This window comes from Ursus arctos, unplaced genomic scaffold, assembly GCF_023065955.2.
Source record: "Ursus arctos isolate Adak ecotype North America unplaced genomic scaffold, UrsArc2.0 scaffold_25, whole genome shotgun sequence".
NCBI classification, from domain to species: Eukaryota; Metazoa; Chordata; class Mammalia; order Carnivora; family Ursidae; genus Ursus; species Ursus arctos.
In genome coordinates, this window is record NW_026622930.1 from 35,308,146 (window position 1) to 35,323,488 (window position 15,343).

The window sequence follows — 15,343 nt, forward strand, 5'->3', positions numbered from 1 at the left end:
TTTATAAGTCTTTTCTCATGGCCAGACTGATGCCCCATTGGCGTTTAACCTGGTTTTACACATTTCTACAGAACACTATCTCGTTCCTATAATCTTCCATGCATTTCTGCTTTGTTTTTAAGATTTTATTTATTTGAGAGAGAGAGAGAGAGAAAGAGAGCACGAGCAAAGGGAAGAGCAGAGGGAGAGGGAGAGGGAGAAGCAGACACCCTGCTGAGTGGGGAGCCCCACACGGGGCTTGATCCCAGGACCCAGAGATCATGACCTGAGCCAAAGTTAAATGCTTAACTGACTGAGCCACCCAAGTGCCCCCACGCATTTCTGTTCTAAGAAGACAACAGAAGTGCACCTTCTTTTCATTGCTCTTAATCACAAACTCCATAAAAAGCTGAGGCGAGCACATGCCTGAATGGTCTAGCCTTTGCTATCCTCCAACAGGACCCTGGATTCTGAGAGGCTGGCTAACAGGAAGACTCTTTCAAATACGGTTTACTAGATGGTTCTTTGTGCCTTTTCCATTTCGATCTCTAACCTGCGAGAGAGAACTTTCACTGCCATAGGAAAATGTACCCATTTGGTTGGTCAGAATGAAAACAAAACAACATTCTTCTTTCCTCTCCCCAGGGAAAATTAGGAGCCTGAACGTTGATGTTCTCACACCAAATAATCTGACAACATTTAAAAATGCATTTGCAGTAGAGGGTTAACATGAGAGGAAAAAGAAAGGAACCTATCCTTTCAAACAGTCTCTGATTTCATTATAAAATCAACCAAAAAGAAAAAAAAATAGGGCTCTTGGGATTTTTTCCCCTCAGAAAATGGGTAGAACACACTTTCTTTTCTTCTGCCTTTTCTAATTTGCCTTTGTGCTCTTGACCCAGGAAAGTGTATGTGATTACATATCAGAGAGAATAATCAACCTGAATTGACGACTGGCATTTTAACTGACTAAACAGTAAGATTTCACACCTGAAATCTTGGACAGTTTTCTAAGGGCTCTTTTTACAAGTGGGCATCGTAAATAGCCAGCACATTGAGGGTTTAATTATGAAATCAGAAGGCTTGATTCACCATCCTGTCTTCAGAGCCCAACACCTCTTCACTCTCAGACGCAATGTCTTCGAGATGTAAGGACAAGCACTTACCGTGTTTGTGTCCCGGTCTTCCTCAAACTTTTCCAGCGCAGCGGAGTCCTGAGTGGGCTCCTGACCATCAGGAGTGACCTCCTCCTCTCTGCCTGGCAGAGTAAACTTTTCTCTCTGTTCTGTTGAGTGTGTTGATTTGAGAATGCTATTGAGACAATTTTCTGTCTCCTGCGTAGCAGATTCAAGTCTGTTTTCCAAATCCTTTTGTTTACACTTAAGTGATTTTATATCATCTTTAATAATCTTCTGTCCTACTGAAGATGTATTTTGCTTGATGGATTTTGCTAAAGCTAAAATCTTCTTTAATGTGCCATCTTGTAAATGGAGTCTATTCTCTAGTTCCTGCAAGTGGAGAAAAGATTGTCACAAAAAGTACCTCCATTCAACGGCCACAAGAGTTAATTGACTTTTGTAAATCACAGAGTATTCTGCTCCACTAGTGGAAAGTATAAAAAAATTTACCAATTCATATCACAAAGAAGAAACTTTGGGTAAAACTTAAACCAATGTGTCATCCCAGATCAAAATCTCCAACAGATTTTGAAAGATACTTGAAGTTTATAAGAAGTAACAAAGAAAATTCTCACAACACAGTTCCTGGAACGTAGGAGGCAATCAACACATACTTGTTAAGTATATATTATGTTCAAGATACAGCCTTTTTACACAATCAAAATACTAAATGGTAAGTGTCTATTTTGTGCAAAGCACTGAAAATAAAAGAATCATTTAGAATATACCCACATGAATCTAGTTTTAATGTTTACAATTCAGAATAAAGCTTAAATCAATCTAATGCAATATCTGAAATATAGCAGGAACTCATATTTACTCAATGCATGAACAAATCAGGCTGATCTGAGAACTCAAGACCAAAAGGAATTTGAGGTACTATCGTAGCTACTGATGTTACTGTTGAAATAGAATAAGCCTTAAAGTTACTAGGTGAACTCTATAGTATTTATCAGTCACTATCCTAATAGACTACCCTGTATTCATTCATTCATTCATTCATTCATTCATTCATTCAACTAGCAGCAAATATTATGATGGGTTTTTTTTAAATTTGTAAACATTTTTTAAGTAATCTCTATACCCAACGTGGGGCTCGAACTCACAACCCCGAGATCAAGAGTCACATGCTCTACCAACTGAGCCAGCCAGGTGCCCTTATTATGACAGGTTTCGAAGTTATATAGATGAGGAAAATACAGTTGAGTCAGGTTCCTATAGTCTAGTGAGAGAGACACAGAAGTAAACAGACAATTGTAACAGAATGTGAAAAGATCCATGCTAACAAATTGCACAGGTCGTTGAAACATATTAAGTTGGAAGAAGGGAGTTCCAGACTACAGTTTAGAATGATCCAGGTGCAGCCATGTGGACGTTGCCATGGAGAGGGTGGCAAGTGCAGGCAGACAGCCATTTGGAAGTCAATACAGGGGTGTGTGAGGTGAGGGCCTACTCTGAAGAAGCAATAACGAGGGTCTTGGGGCAGGAAAAAGTTGTACAGATATTCCAGACAAGAAAGAGACAGCACTTAGTGTCTGACTGGATTGAGGAGTCTGGGAAAGGATGGATAACCAGGTTTCTGACTTGAAGCCTAGAGAGATGATAGAAATATTCAGAGTCAGAGAACATGGAAGAAAAAGCAGGCCTACTGGTATGGAGCTGGGAGATGGAGAAAGGGAAGTTGAGTTATTTTCTGGACACGTTGAATGACAAAAGTGTACGACACCCAAGTATAGAGATGTCTAGTGGGGTCAGAAGACCTGCACTGTAGCCCCTACTCTGTCATTTCACATGGGTGACCTTGTAAGTCCCTCATCTCTCCAGAACCCAGCTTCTCACACATAAAATGAGGGGTCTGAACGTGATGGCCTCTGAGATTCCTTCTACCTATAGCAGAGATTCTATGCTAATTTTCCTGGAGAAGCCTCAGCTGGGCTCCTATCTACCACTTTTCTTAGTTATCCATGGCACCCAAAGAGTGCCCTGGACATAATGAGCCCTGAGGTAGCCTGTCAGAATGTCACGCCATGGAGAAGGCTTGCTTGATTCCCAGATCCCTAAAAGAAAGAGAGAAGGGGGCGCCTGGCTGGCTCTGTCGGAAGAGCATGTGACTCTCAATCTTGGGGTCATGAGTTTGAGCCCCGTGTGGGGTGTAGAGATTACTTAAATAAATTTTAAAACTTTAAAAAAAGAGAAAAAAAAAGAGATGAAGAATTCCCACACTCAGTTCAGCAGTGCTGCTCTGAGACTCACGCCATGAAATCTCTGGTTAAGCAGCTGTCAAAGAAGTAACCGAGAAAATGCTTTACTTTGTTTTCTTCTAGAAGATACCTCTCAGGGTGCTTATATTGGCTAAGCAAAGAGTGGGAATCCAAAGAATGTGTTTTGAGGATGTGGGTCAAGGGCTATAACCCTCACTGCAAGGGGCTAGGTGCTGTTGCAGTGAGGGAGAGGATTTTGGAAGCCCTACATCTGGAGAGAGCTCTAATTTAGGCCAGGAGTATGAAAGGTAATAAGGTAAAAATTATACAATTCCCAACCACCCCGATAAAGAATGCAAAACGGAAGCATTTCCCCCTTGGTCCTGTGGCATCAGATACATTCGTTGACTCCCCAGTATCTCCTGGAATCACTGTGCTGTCTTTGAAACAAAGATCTCCAGGAGGTAGAGACTGGTCATGGGTGGAACGGCCTGGTCTCTGAGCGTCCGGAGTGCAGGGAAATGTTCAATTCAAATCATAAATGGACTTGGTCACTAAAAAAGAACATTCCCATTTTCTGTGACTAGTCAGAACCTTAATTATCTTGGTCACTTCAAGGGTAACTGGATTTCTGACCAAAGACACTGATTTCTTCATTGTAATTAATATTGATTCTGTTTTAATGTCCATCATGTCTGAACACTGTTTAATACCTGCAGTTTCTGCAGTTTTTCCTCAACTGCTGTTTGATCCACAGGCTTATCAGAAAAACTGGCAAATTCCTTGGAGATATCATCCAATGTGGCATTCAGGTCTGTGACGCAAAGCTGGTATGAGTGGTGTTCTTGAACATGACCTTCCAATTTTTCCACAGAATCCTAAAAATAAAACCATTGACAATTCACCAATTATGTCTCTGAATTTTCTCACTCAGAAAATTATTAAATTGTTCACAAACACTTGTTTCATGAGGTTTCGTCTTGAAATAGGAATAGGGCCATAAATTGTCCAGAGTTCTAAAGTAAAGTTTTTAGTAGTTGAGATATTTCAATGTAAAATCTCCTCCTCTCCCCTGAAAATGGCTTATTGAAATCACATTTGTTTCCCCCATGCTTCTTTGCCTTCATTTCATTCCTGAGGACAATTTATTTCTCAAGAGGTTTACAAAATATAAATGCTTCAAATTATATCATCAAATCACAAACATCTATAATAAAGCAGCTCCCTTAATTATCCTTCTTAGTAAAACCAAATATCCACAGTTGGAAATGAGACTGTATGAGATCAGCCTAACCTCAGATTCCTTTCCTAAGAATTAAATTCCAACATTGTGTATTAGGAAAGTAGTCCTAACTCAAGAGCAAACCCACCTTCAAGTTCTTTTCCTGGAATAAGAAAATAAGGTGGCCACACCTGATCAGAAAAGAAGTACTTATTAAACTGAACCACTTACAATCAAGTGGTATCTCTTTATCTCTGCACATCTCCCAGGCTTAGAAGCAGGATTTCTTTTTTTTTTTTTTAAAGATTTTATTTATTTATTTGACAGAGATAGAGACAGCCAGTGAAAGAGGGAACACAAGCAGGGGGATTGGGAGAGGAAGAAGCAGACTCCTAGCGGAGGAGCCTGATGTGGGGCTCGATCCCATAACGCCGGGATCATGCCCTGAGCCGAAGGCAGACGCTTAACCGCTGTGCCACCCAGGCGCCCCTAGAAGCAGGATTTCTTATCCACGTGATCCTTACATTGAATCTAACTTCCAAGATGCAAAGAATTATGGACAATTCTCTTATGAGAATACAGTCCCTCATGGCAAGCTGACATCTATCTCTTAACTCTTTTACTGCAGACCATTCATGCAAGAGAGGGAAACTGATGAGGTTTATACAGAATAATGAATGTACAGCTGACCCTTAACATGGGTTTGAACTATATGGATCCAATTGTGCACGGATCTTTACAGTGCAGAACTGTAAATGTATTTCCTCTTATGATTTTCTTAACATTTTCTTTCCTCTAGCTTACTTTATTATAAGAATACAATGTATAATACATATAGCATACAAAATATGTGTTAATCGACAGTTTATGTTATCTGTAAGGCTTCCCGGTCACCAGTAGGCAATAGCAGTTAAGTTTTCAGAAAGTCAAAAGTTATATGCAAATTTTCAACTGTGGGGGGGGGGGTGGTGCTCAGCACCCCAGCCCTGCACGTTGTTCAAGGGTCAACTGTAAACCATTCCAATTGACAAGTGGATGGATAGGTGGATGCATGGATCACTTTGACACCATCACTTTCAGAGAGATACATTAAAAAATATTAGGGGAGCCTGGTTGGCACAGTTGGTTAAGTGTCCAACTCTTGGTTTCGGCTCAAGTCATGATCTCAGGGTCGTGAGGTGGAGTCCTGCATCAGGCTCCCTACTCAGTGCAGAGTCTGCTTGCGAATCCATCCCTCTGCCCCTCCCTGGCACCCCCACCCCATGCATGTTTGCGTGCTCGCTCTCTCTCCCTCAAATAAATAGACAAATCTTTTTTAAAAAAATCTTAACCCTCTGACCCCTGAAAAGGAGAACTTGGATGAGAAAAAATAACACCATCACCAAATAATAGGCATTGGATTCCTCTAGCAAAACTGACAGATTGAGGAGTTAGTATTTGTATCTAAAAATGACAAAATTAATGTTAAAAGTTTTTGATTTACCAAAAGAAAAAATGATTCCATTTACAAATATGACATAATTATGCATAATTATGACAATCATTTAAAATTTTATTTTGACCATTTCACCTGTAGCTGTTGGAGAAGACTTTCGTGTAGATGCTTTATTTCCAGCCAAGGCCTTTCACTGAAGCTGGGATTTTTAGTGCACTCTAAGAGGTAACTTCCTTGAGATTTTAACTCTTTTAGCAAGGATGTCAAATCTTGTGCTTTCTGAAGGAATTTCTTATAAATTTTTAACTGAGCTTTCTTCTCCTGCAAGCCATGCTGCAGAGCAAAGCCCACTTCCTGTTTCTTTTTTAGTTCTGTGAGCATTAATCTCAGATCCTCCTTACTTTGCAAATACTTCTCTCCTTCAAGTAGAAGCTTTTCTTGATGGCTAAGTTGAACAAATATTTTAGAAATGAAATGACTCTTAGCAAATTGGAATGCTTTTTGCATATTACAGTACAACATACATTATAATAAAAAGCATTAAAATAACACTAATATAAATTATTCCCAAAGACTCTTTTGGCATTAATGACATTCTAAATAGCACTAAGTTTAGCTCAGAAATCAAGACAGAAATTATTTGTAGTATTACTAAAAATATATATATATATTTGTTACACAATTTGACCTGAAACAAGCACTCAATAATTTAGATTCCAAACCATTAGTTTTTATTATGCTTAAGTATAATTATATTATCTTATATTTTTCTTTCTCATATAAGCAAAATAAATAATCATTCAGTATATGGGCAAACTAACTAGTTTATACTTTCTATAACTTAAATTTAGCTTTGATCTGTCTTCCTAGAAAAAACATAAAATTCACATTTCCACTAAACAGTAAATGTATCTATTTAAGATGTGATACGAATTAAAAATTTTCACCAGAATTATGTCCACTGAATTCAGACAACATTTGCACACATTTAAGAATCTCTTAGAATATATATTTAAAAGCATAATTATTCTGCAGTAATACCACGCAGACACTGAAACTGTCTGGGGGAAGGGGGTTTTGGTAAGAAGCAGAGTGTTGACGGTGGAATGATAGACAAGCTAATTTGTTACCAAGACCTCCATGGGTTGATGAACCGGCCAAAGTAAACACTGCCTCAGTTAAGACAGTGGATTTCCTATCTGAGCCAGAGAACTATTCATCTTCATTTCTGCCTCTGACATTGTGGATGCCCCTGACATTACTGACTTTCTCTCCAATAGATATTATATCCAAACCCAGGAGGCAGACAAAACAGACTTGTTATGACTTCACGGTGCAACGAAAAGTCATGAAGAAGTGAAGGCGTTGCCCTTTACCTTAGATATGTGTTGGCTAAATGGAGTGTGTTGTCCCACTCGTTCTTGATATCAGTAAGGGTCTTTGGAGCCAATGGAGCCTTGCTGCTCTCAGCCTGACTCATGATGGTCTGTATTTTAGCGTCCCCTTCAGGCTTCAGTAAAATGATTTCCTGAATTAAACAAAAAAGATCTTAGAATCTCGTGTGCATTACTTAGGGAAAATACATAGGCTATCTTTTGATTTTTACACATTATATTTAGATTCTGACTGCAGAATACATTTCAAAATTATCTTTTCATTTTTATATATGCCCAAAAGACAATGATGTCTCCTTCACATGATATAGAATTGGTTCTCAATAAATATTTTTCCGGTTGATCTCACGGCATTCCTCTTTTCAACTGCCTTCAAATAAGATAGATGCCCAAAAGACCCTGGCAAATCCTTCTTCCTTCCACTCCATTATTTATTGATAGAGAGTTAGGGTAACAGCCGAACACAACATTTTTATACACTCAAGATGAGACTTAGGGCTTCTGCCAGGAAAATGCAGTGCCCCTTGTCAACTCTTGTCCCTCGGCTACAACATAATTAATTCCCATTCCCTGTCTTTCCCTTTCCCTCCTTTGCTCTACACAGTCAAGTTCCTCCCTAATTGGAAACCCTACTCCAGATTCACCTCCCTTGGAAAACCTTTCACATATAATCCCAAGTACTTCACTAAGCCTCACCAACCCGTATAGCTCACTATGCATAACCATTTCTTCCTGTCATCACGCTTTGATGAATGTAATTTCAATCCTTCCAGGTTCCTTTTAAGCACATGGGCTTCTGTCCCTTGCATCTTTAACTAACAATGTCTAGTGAATTTCCCCTTAGGTAAAAAGTTGGCCAAGAGGAGCTTGAGATTTCCTTGCCCTCTGCAACCCCCTCAGCACCTAATAACCTCCATGAACCATACAACACACTCGATATCTGATAAACTCTACGAACCATACATATTCGCTGTGAAGAAGAGCTCCTCTCCAGCCCTGCCCTTGACATTGCTGATGCCTCTCTGTACTGACATATATTCTTTTTATATCCTAGTAAACTTCCACTACCACAGCGCCATAGGCACTGCCCTTACAAAGACAGGATATACCTTCTCTCTTCTGTCTGCGTTAAAATAATTTTAGATCCATCACAGCCCTTCTGTCTCTTAAGCTCAGTCATCTGAATGCCTTCAGCCATTCCACAATGATCCTATTTTCCATTAAGAAACAAATTTTTGCAGTTTTGCTCTAAATCTTTTAAAAATTAGGGTTCACTCTGACCTCTGAAATTTAGTTTCCGCAGTTATACCTTTATTTTTTGGATTCTTTCCTCAAGCGGCATTTTGCCTTCAGATGAATTCAAAACCATAAGGGACTCTTTAATCCCTGCTATCCAGTGAATTGCATCATGTGCAAGATCATTAAAGCTCTGGTCCTCTGTAGGAGGTAACTTAGCCTCTTCATCAATTTCACATAATTGTCTCAAAAATGTCTGGTATCTATCAATCAAATGTGTTGATTCCACTATGATTTCCTCTTCTTCAGTAAGCCCATATTCCTTCAAAGAGCTGTTCAACTGGGCCAGAGATTCAAACTGTTCCCTGTAAATTCCAAACATCACTGAAAGTTTATAGCAGCCACAACACCATGTAAGAAACCATGTTAGCAGAAAATATATTCATACAAGATCAGCTCTACCTCTTTCTGGCTACAGCTTCACAAAATAGCTCAGTTTTCTCTCCTGATTTTTCCATTTCTTTCCATTTCTCTTCTTGACTAGTCAACCACTTGCTCAGATTTCTGTGGTCATCCTGGAGTCTAAAAGAACATTACATATGTTAAAATAGAAGGTAAGCAAAAAGTGAGTCTGTGAAGAGAAGGTGGGCATGAATTTTGTAAGCTAACCAGGTTTTTACTACCTTTTTTTGATATTTAGAGAAAAATTAATTTGTGACATTAAAATCCAGTCTACAGCCATACCACCCTGAACGCGCCCAATCTCATCTGTAACATTAAAACCTGGACAGTAAGAGCCTGTATTATAGTGGCATTCTATAAAGCAATGAGCTACACAAATGTATCATAAAGAGCAGGAAACAAACAGAAAACATTTTTGGACTCACCTCTGAACTATTACCACATTAGATAACTTGAAGAATTCTCCTAACTTCTATCTGCCTAGAGACAAACTTAGAATTGAAATTATGTATTTTATTTGTGAAATTTGTGTGTATTGTATATCCCAGTGTTAACTGGACTGAGGCACAGAACATATAAAGGTACCATTAGAAAACATGTTATTTAGATATCGCCTTTATTCCCTACCTCAGTAGCTCCTGCAAGCAGTCATTGAGCTCCTTTGCTCGTGCCTGGCAAACGGACTCCATTTTTTCTAATTCAATTTCTTGATTTATAATCCAACTGTTAAGCTCCTTAACATGTGCTTTGGGCAGGTGCTTCTTCACATGATTCAGTACAGTTCCCACCTGCTGTATTTTACTGCCTCTTCCTTCAAGAGTCAAGAAATCCTTAAGAAAGACAGAAAGTCAATGATGTTCTCCCGGCAAAGTCGAAGTGTGGTCTCTACAACCCCCGTGACACTTTTCCAAGCTGGCACGTAGACATGCCACCTTTTTAACACCTAATACAAAAGAAGAGCTATGGAGATGTGGCTAACTCAATGGCATAAGATCAAAAGATGATTTATATTAGTTGTAGACTGTGTGTGATATATCTGACCTACTGGAAATGGCATCAAGCAAAATAATGCAGGGTCACCATGAACGTCAGTAGGAATAAGACTGGGAAAGCTGCATTTTTCTTTCCTCAGCTTCTAAATCCTTGCTCCCTTCTGGTAATCAACATGTAAACCTAAACAGACAATTCTCTATTTAACTTTGTCCAAATCAGAATTTTATCTCAATGTTTGCGTATCAAGGTTTGAGCATCAATTGCTAAGACCCATGCAATGGGCAAAGTTAAAAGCAAAAAAATAAAAAAACAAAAAGTTGGGACTTAAACAAAAAAAGAAAAGAAAGGCAATTCTACCAATAAATAACAGTATCATCAAAGCAAGGAATCAAACAAAGAACAATTATTGCCACTCATAAGCTTGAGAGTATGACTTATATCACCACTAAAGTACTGGACAATCTAGCCTAAAGTGATCAAGATTTAAGGACGCCATATGCATTTTAAATGCCTCCATGCACATTACCTTTTATTTCAGGCTACCCTCCACTACAGTTCAACCAGCTGTATTAAAGTTCAACTGAGATTTTTTAAAGAAATATTACTCAGAAAAAAATAATAAAAAGTCAAGAGATCTCTCTCAAGAAAGTAAAGGAGTTCCAAAATCCAGGTTAGGGAAAGCCTTTATTTTTTATCAAATATAATTTTAACTTGACTGGATTTACCAGTAAACAACTAAGTTAAACAGCATCTTATAATAGGTGTGAAAATAGGACTTGTTTAAGTGACTCGCACCCTTGCCCAATAAATATGGAGTTCCAAAATATTTGGGGAAGAGTTGGTTATTTGGAAACATTATCTCTGTAGAGAAATTAGTAAGTCAAAGTCATTAATTAATTAACTAATTATTTTGAGAGAAAGAGAGCTTGAGTGGGGAGAGGGGAACGGGGAGAGACCGAATCCTAAGCAGGCTCCACACTCAGCGTGGAGCCCGACACGGGACTTGATCTCACAACCCCGAGATTGTGACCTAGGCAGAAATCAAGCAGCAGATGCTTAACCAACTGAGCCACCCAGGCACCTCCAAAATAATGATTTTATCTACTTAAATACAGTTCTATGTCTCTAGTATTTTAGTTTTGATAAATTTTGATTAAAATTTATACACATATATATATATATCTTACAGAAAGGTTTTGTAGCTTTTGTTCCACACTCTTTTTTGTTTCTGAAGATTCAAAACACTCTTTAAGGTTCATTGTAATGTTGCCAAACCAGTCATTAAAGTTCTTGCACTGATCTAAAGGAAAAACCAAAGGAAGTTGTATTCATTCAAGGGAGAATTCAGACACCTTGTTAAAGTGAGAGACTTTGAAAGTTGCTTTGCATGACATGGCTACAAATCATTATATAAAGTGGTAATAAGTTGAAACCCAACTCTGAGGCTAACAGATTCTAGAGAGTAATTGTGGTATATTTTCTTTTTCTCTTTTTTAACTATTTTTTTTAAGTGGTCTCCACGCTCAGCATGGAGGGCTTGAACTCATGGCCTGAGCTGAGATCAAGAGTTGGTCATTTAACCAACTGAGCCACACAGGCGCCCCAAACTGTGGTGTATTTTCTGTACCAAACCTCCTTTCCAAGCACACAGGACACCCAAAGACACGTGCAGGGGCGGCCTGCTCACAGACATGTCCCCAGACTCGCTACGGTGAGCAGGGCACATGTGAAAATGTTGGTGACCTTCTTTCACGAACTAAAGATTAGGGACTTGAAAGAAACAGATGTTATTTATAATAGGCATAGATCAGTGAGTGCACCCCCCAAAAGATTTATCTGAATAAATCTTAACTAAATAAATCCCTTTCCTTAACTAGAATCCGTGCAACCATTTGTGACGCTTCGATAAGCCTTCATGTTCACAATACTTATTCATACGTCAAGATTCCCAAAAACAGTTAAGAGAAACGTCGCACTCACCATTCAATAACTTAGAAAAGTGATCTTGCAAAACACTTTTTTTGGTATTAAATAAATCACTGACGCTTTCATATTGCTTTTTTAATTCAGAGAGTTCAGGAGTCAGACAACCTATTTGATTCTCAAGTAACATCATGCTGTGCTTTTGCTGCAGGATTTGCTGCTGTATTTCCTAAACACACAAACACACAAACAACCATGAAGCCTCAAAATGAGCCCCGTGTACACAACGTGTAAAAGATCTCCATCGTTTTGTAAAGCTCTCAATGGTTTTCTGTTGCGTGGGTTTGCTTTACCTTAGCCCGTAAATGTACAACACAATGCAATTTAAGATCAAATAATTACTGTCCGCAAAGCAACTCAAAGGTCAGACTGCTAAATATACACAAATTGTTTTTCTGAGTTTCTGCCCCTGCTTTTCGGTTTTTAGTAATTATTTTTATTAACCTCAAGAGGTCAAAGCCATCAGAAATAAGTGTGAAAATAAATCTGAGCCACGGAAGAGAAACAGCTGGGACATACCTCCAGTTTAGTGAAGATCTCTAAGCTGTCGGAAGGAGACAGGGCTTTTAAGAGCGACTCAGTCATTCCAATCTGGGTCTTGGCTTGGTCGAGGTCCTCCCTGAGCTCAGCTGTGTTGCCACTAAGCGCAGAGCAGATGGATTCTCCTATTAACTGCGTCTTTACATTTTCTATCTTGTTTAAAACAGAGGACTCCATGACCTGAAATCATGAAACATATGCAAAGTCCGTAGCAGACTTTAACTAGATTTTAAGACAACTGCATGGCTAGAGAATGAGTTGAGAGTCTGCTTCATTTCAGTGGGAAATTAATTCATGGTTCTACATCACTGATACAACTCAAATTGTTTAAAAAATAATATGAAAAACTGAGATTGGCATTCCGACTTTTTTCCAAAAGACTCATTTGAATCCTTCCGCCCCAAGCAAGTTTTATCTAGCATATCAACTGAGGTGCCATCTCATGGCACTCATTTGAAAATAAATTAAAATATATAGAAAAACTTAAACAGCCAGCATTTACTGAGTGTTTATGATGTGCACAGCTTTGTGATAAGCACTTTATGTACAAAATACAAGCTTTAGAATGTTACCTAACTTGCCCAAGATCACAAAGCTGGTGGGTGGCAGAGCGGGGACCCCACCCAGGAAGTCTGACTCCAGACTTCATATGCAGCCACTGCACTCTGATCTAAATAATATTGTAGCAAATCTCTTCACACAATAGGAAATCACACTTGGGGCAAGCTCCCTGCTTCTCCATCTAGCAATTATCACTTGAGCCATATTCTCCTTCCTATGGCCAAAAGACACTCAAGAGGAAACCTTTGTTACTTTACACAGAAGCATGACTTCATCTCCACCTCTACACAAGAGTCCTGGAAATAAGTGAAAGGAGAATAAAGTAATACAAAAATAATACTTATTCTAAACATATATAATCAACGATGCCAACTATTAAAAATTTAGTTGGACTTAATGTAGGAATTGAATAAAGGTGAACTAAATGATCCTAATTTTATTTTAGTTTAAAGATTTAGAATTCTGGTTTATGAACAATATTTTTTTAAGATTTATTTATTTGAGAGTAAGAGAAAGCACGCACATGTGCGCAAGGTGGGATCAGAGGGAGAGGGAGAGAGAAACCCACGCCAACTCTGCACTGAGCGCAAGTCTGAGGAGGGGCTCAATCTCATGACCCTGAGATCATGACGTGAGCTGAAACCAAGAGTAAGCACCACGCAGGTACCCCTGAACATGAATTTAGAGTGATTTAATTGCAACTTTTAAATAAAAATTCTCTTACCTGCAATTCAAGGGGTATTTCACTGCTTTGAAGGAGAAACTGTATTTTAGCCACTCTTTTAGAGAACTCTGAAGATTTTTGTTCATGGGTTTGAAGCTCTTCCTATAACAAATAATGTTAATGGAAAATATCTTTTTACTTTATACTTTATTTTCTGGAACCCATGATCGCTATTATTATACACAGAAACTGCGAGAGCCTTTGAATTTCCCCCAAATCACTTGTCTTTTGAAGGAGTCCTGGGACTTAGAAACCCAAGTGACTTCATGAGTCAGGCAAATGTTACAACCGAGTGAAGCCGTCTAACTAGAAGACGACAGGGGGTCAGGCTCGTGCTAGACAGAACGCAGTGCCTGCATTGCATTTCATAGATCTGTGCATATAAACCGTGCCCTGCGTGCGCACGCGCGCACACACACACACACACACACACACACACACTCTCACACTCTGCTGGCAGAATCTCACCCACAGGCTGGCAGTTTACCAATCTTTAACTTCCAATTTTTAAACAACCTGCACATCAAGGCATTTTTAAGGGACTTATTCGTTCACACTTAGAAAATCATAACTTCTATCATCATACACAAAGGAAACTCAGAAATCTCTAAATGTTTTTGAAAACCTTTTCCAAATGTATAAAAATGGATATGTGAATTTAAAAGTGGATAGAACAGCAAAGATTAGGGAACAAATGAGACTGGAAGCATGAGACCTGGCATACTACAAAGTCTTCAAGCACATACACATATATTTTTCTATTACACTGAACCAGATATAATTGCTAATCTTTGACTGTTTCCTGACCTACAAAGATACAGATTTCATGCGATCCAAGTGAATAATATGTAAATAAGCCATAAGAAAGAACTCTTCCTAGGGTTAAAAGAGATAATGTAAAATCTTTCTAAATGGCAGAACCAGAGATTACGGTTTTAAAAACTAGCCTTTTTTGAAGCTCTAATAAGATTTTAATACTCAGCCTGGTAATTTTTCCTCATCTTTTTTTTTTTTTTTAAAGATTTTATTTATTTATTTGACAGAGATAGAGACAGCCAGAGAGAGAGGGAACACAAGCAGGGGGAGTGGGAGAGGAAGAAGGCGGCTCCTAGCGGAGGAGCCCGATGTGGGGCTCGATCCCAGAATGCTGGGATCACGCCCTGAGCCAAAGGCAGATGCTTAACGACTGTGCCACCCAGGCGCCCCTTTTCCTAATCTTTTTTAAGGAGAGACTGCTTAATTCAAATTATGCAGGTTGTCCATAATCATGATGTAGATCAGGGGTTAACAGTCTAAGGGCTGGCAGTCTGTTTTTATAAATAAAGTTTTATTGGAACCCAGTTCTTTCCAAGCGTTTATGCATCGTCTCTAACTGAATGCTTTCATGCTACAACAGCAGCATCAAGCAGTTGTGACGGTGACCAAATGATCTACA

General features: G+C 38.9%; 1 protein-coding gene across 3 annotated transcripts in view; it reads right to left on the reverse strand.

Moving 5' to 3' along the window:
• SYNE2 (spectrin repeat containing nuclear envelope protein 2) overlaps positions 1-15,343 on the reverse strand; it is a 308,022-nt gene that overhangs the window by 155,366 nt on the left and 137,313 nt on the right. For all 3 annotated transcript variants that reach the window (XM_026486841.4, XM_044379732.3, XM_048220054.2), the window contains exons 35-45: positions 13,909-14,010; positions 12,603-12,803; positions 12,081-12,252; positions 11,288-11,400; positions 9,735-9,937; positions 9,108-9,227; positions 8,719-9,010; positions 7,392-7,543; positions 6,151-6,460; positions 4,072-4,236; positions 1,146-1,487 (exon numbers count right to left, since the gene is read on the reverse strand). In XM_026486841.4, the coding sequence (XP_026342626.2) occupies positions 1,146-1,487; positions 4,072-4,236; positions 6,151-6,460; positions 7,392-7,543; positions 8,719-9,010; positions 9,108-9,227; positions 9,735-9,937; positions 11,288-11,400; positions 12,081-12,252; positions 12,603-12,803; positions 13,909-14,010 (2,172 nt within the window). The remainder of the gene's footprint in view (positions 1-1,145; positions 1,488-4,071; positions 4,237-6,150; positions 6,461-7,391; positions 7,544-8,718; positions 9,011-9,107; positions 9,228-9,734; positions 9,938-11,287; positions 11,401-12,080; positions 12,253-12,602; positions 12,804-13,908; positions 14,011-15,343) is intronic.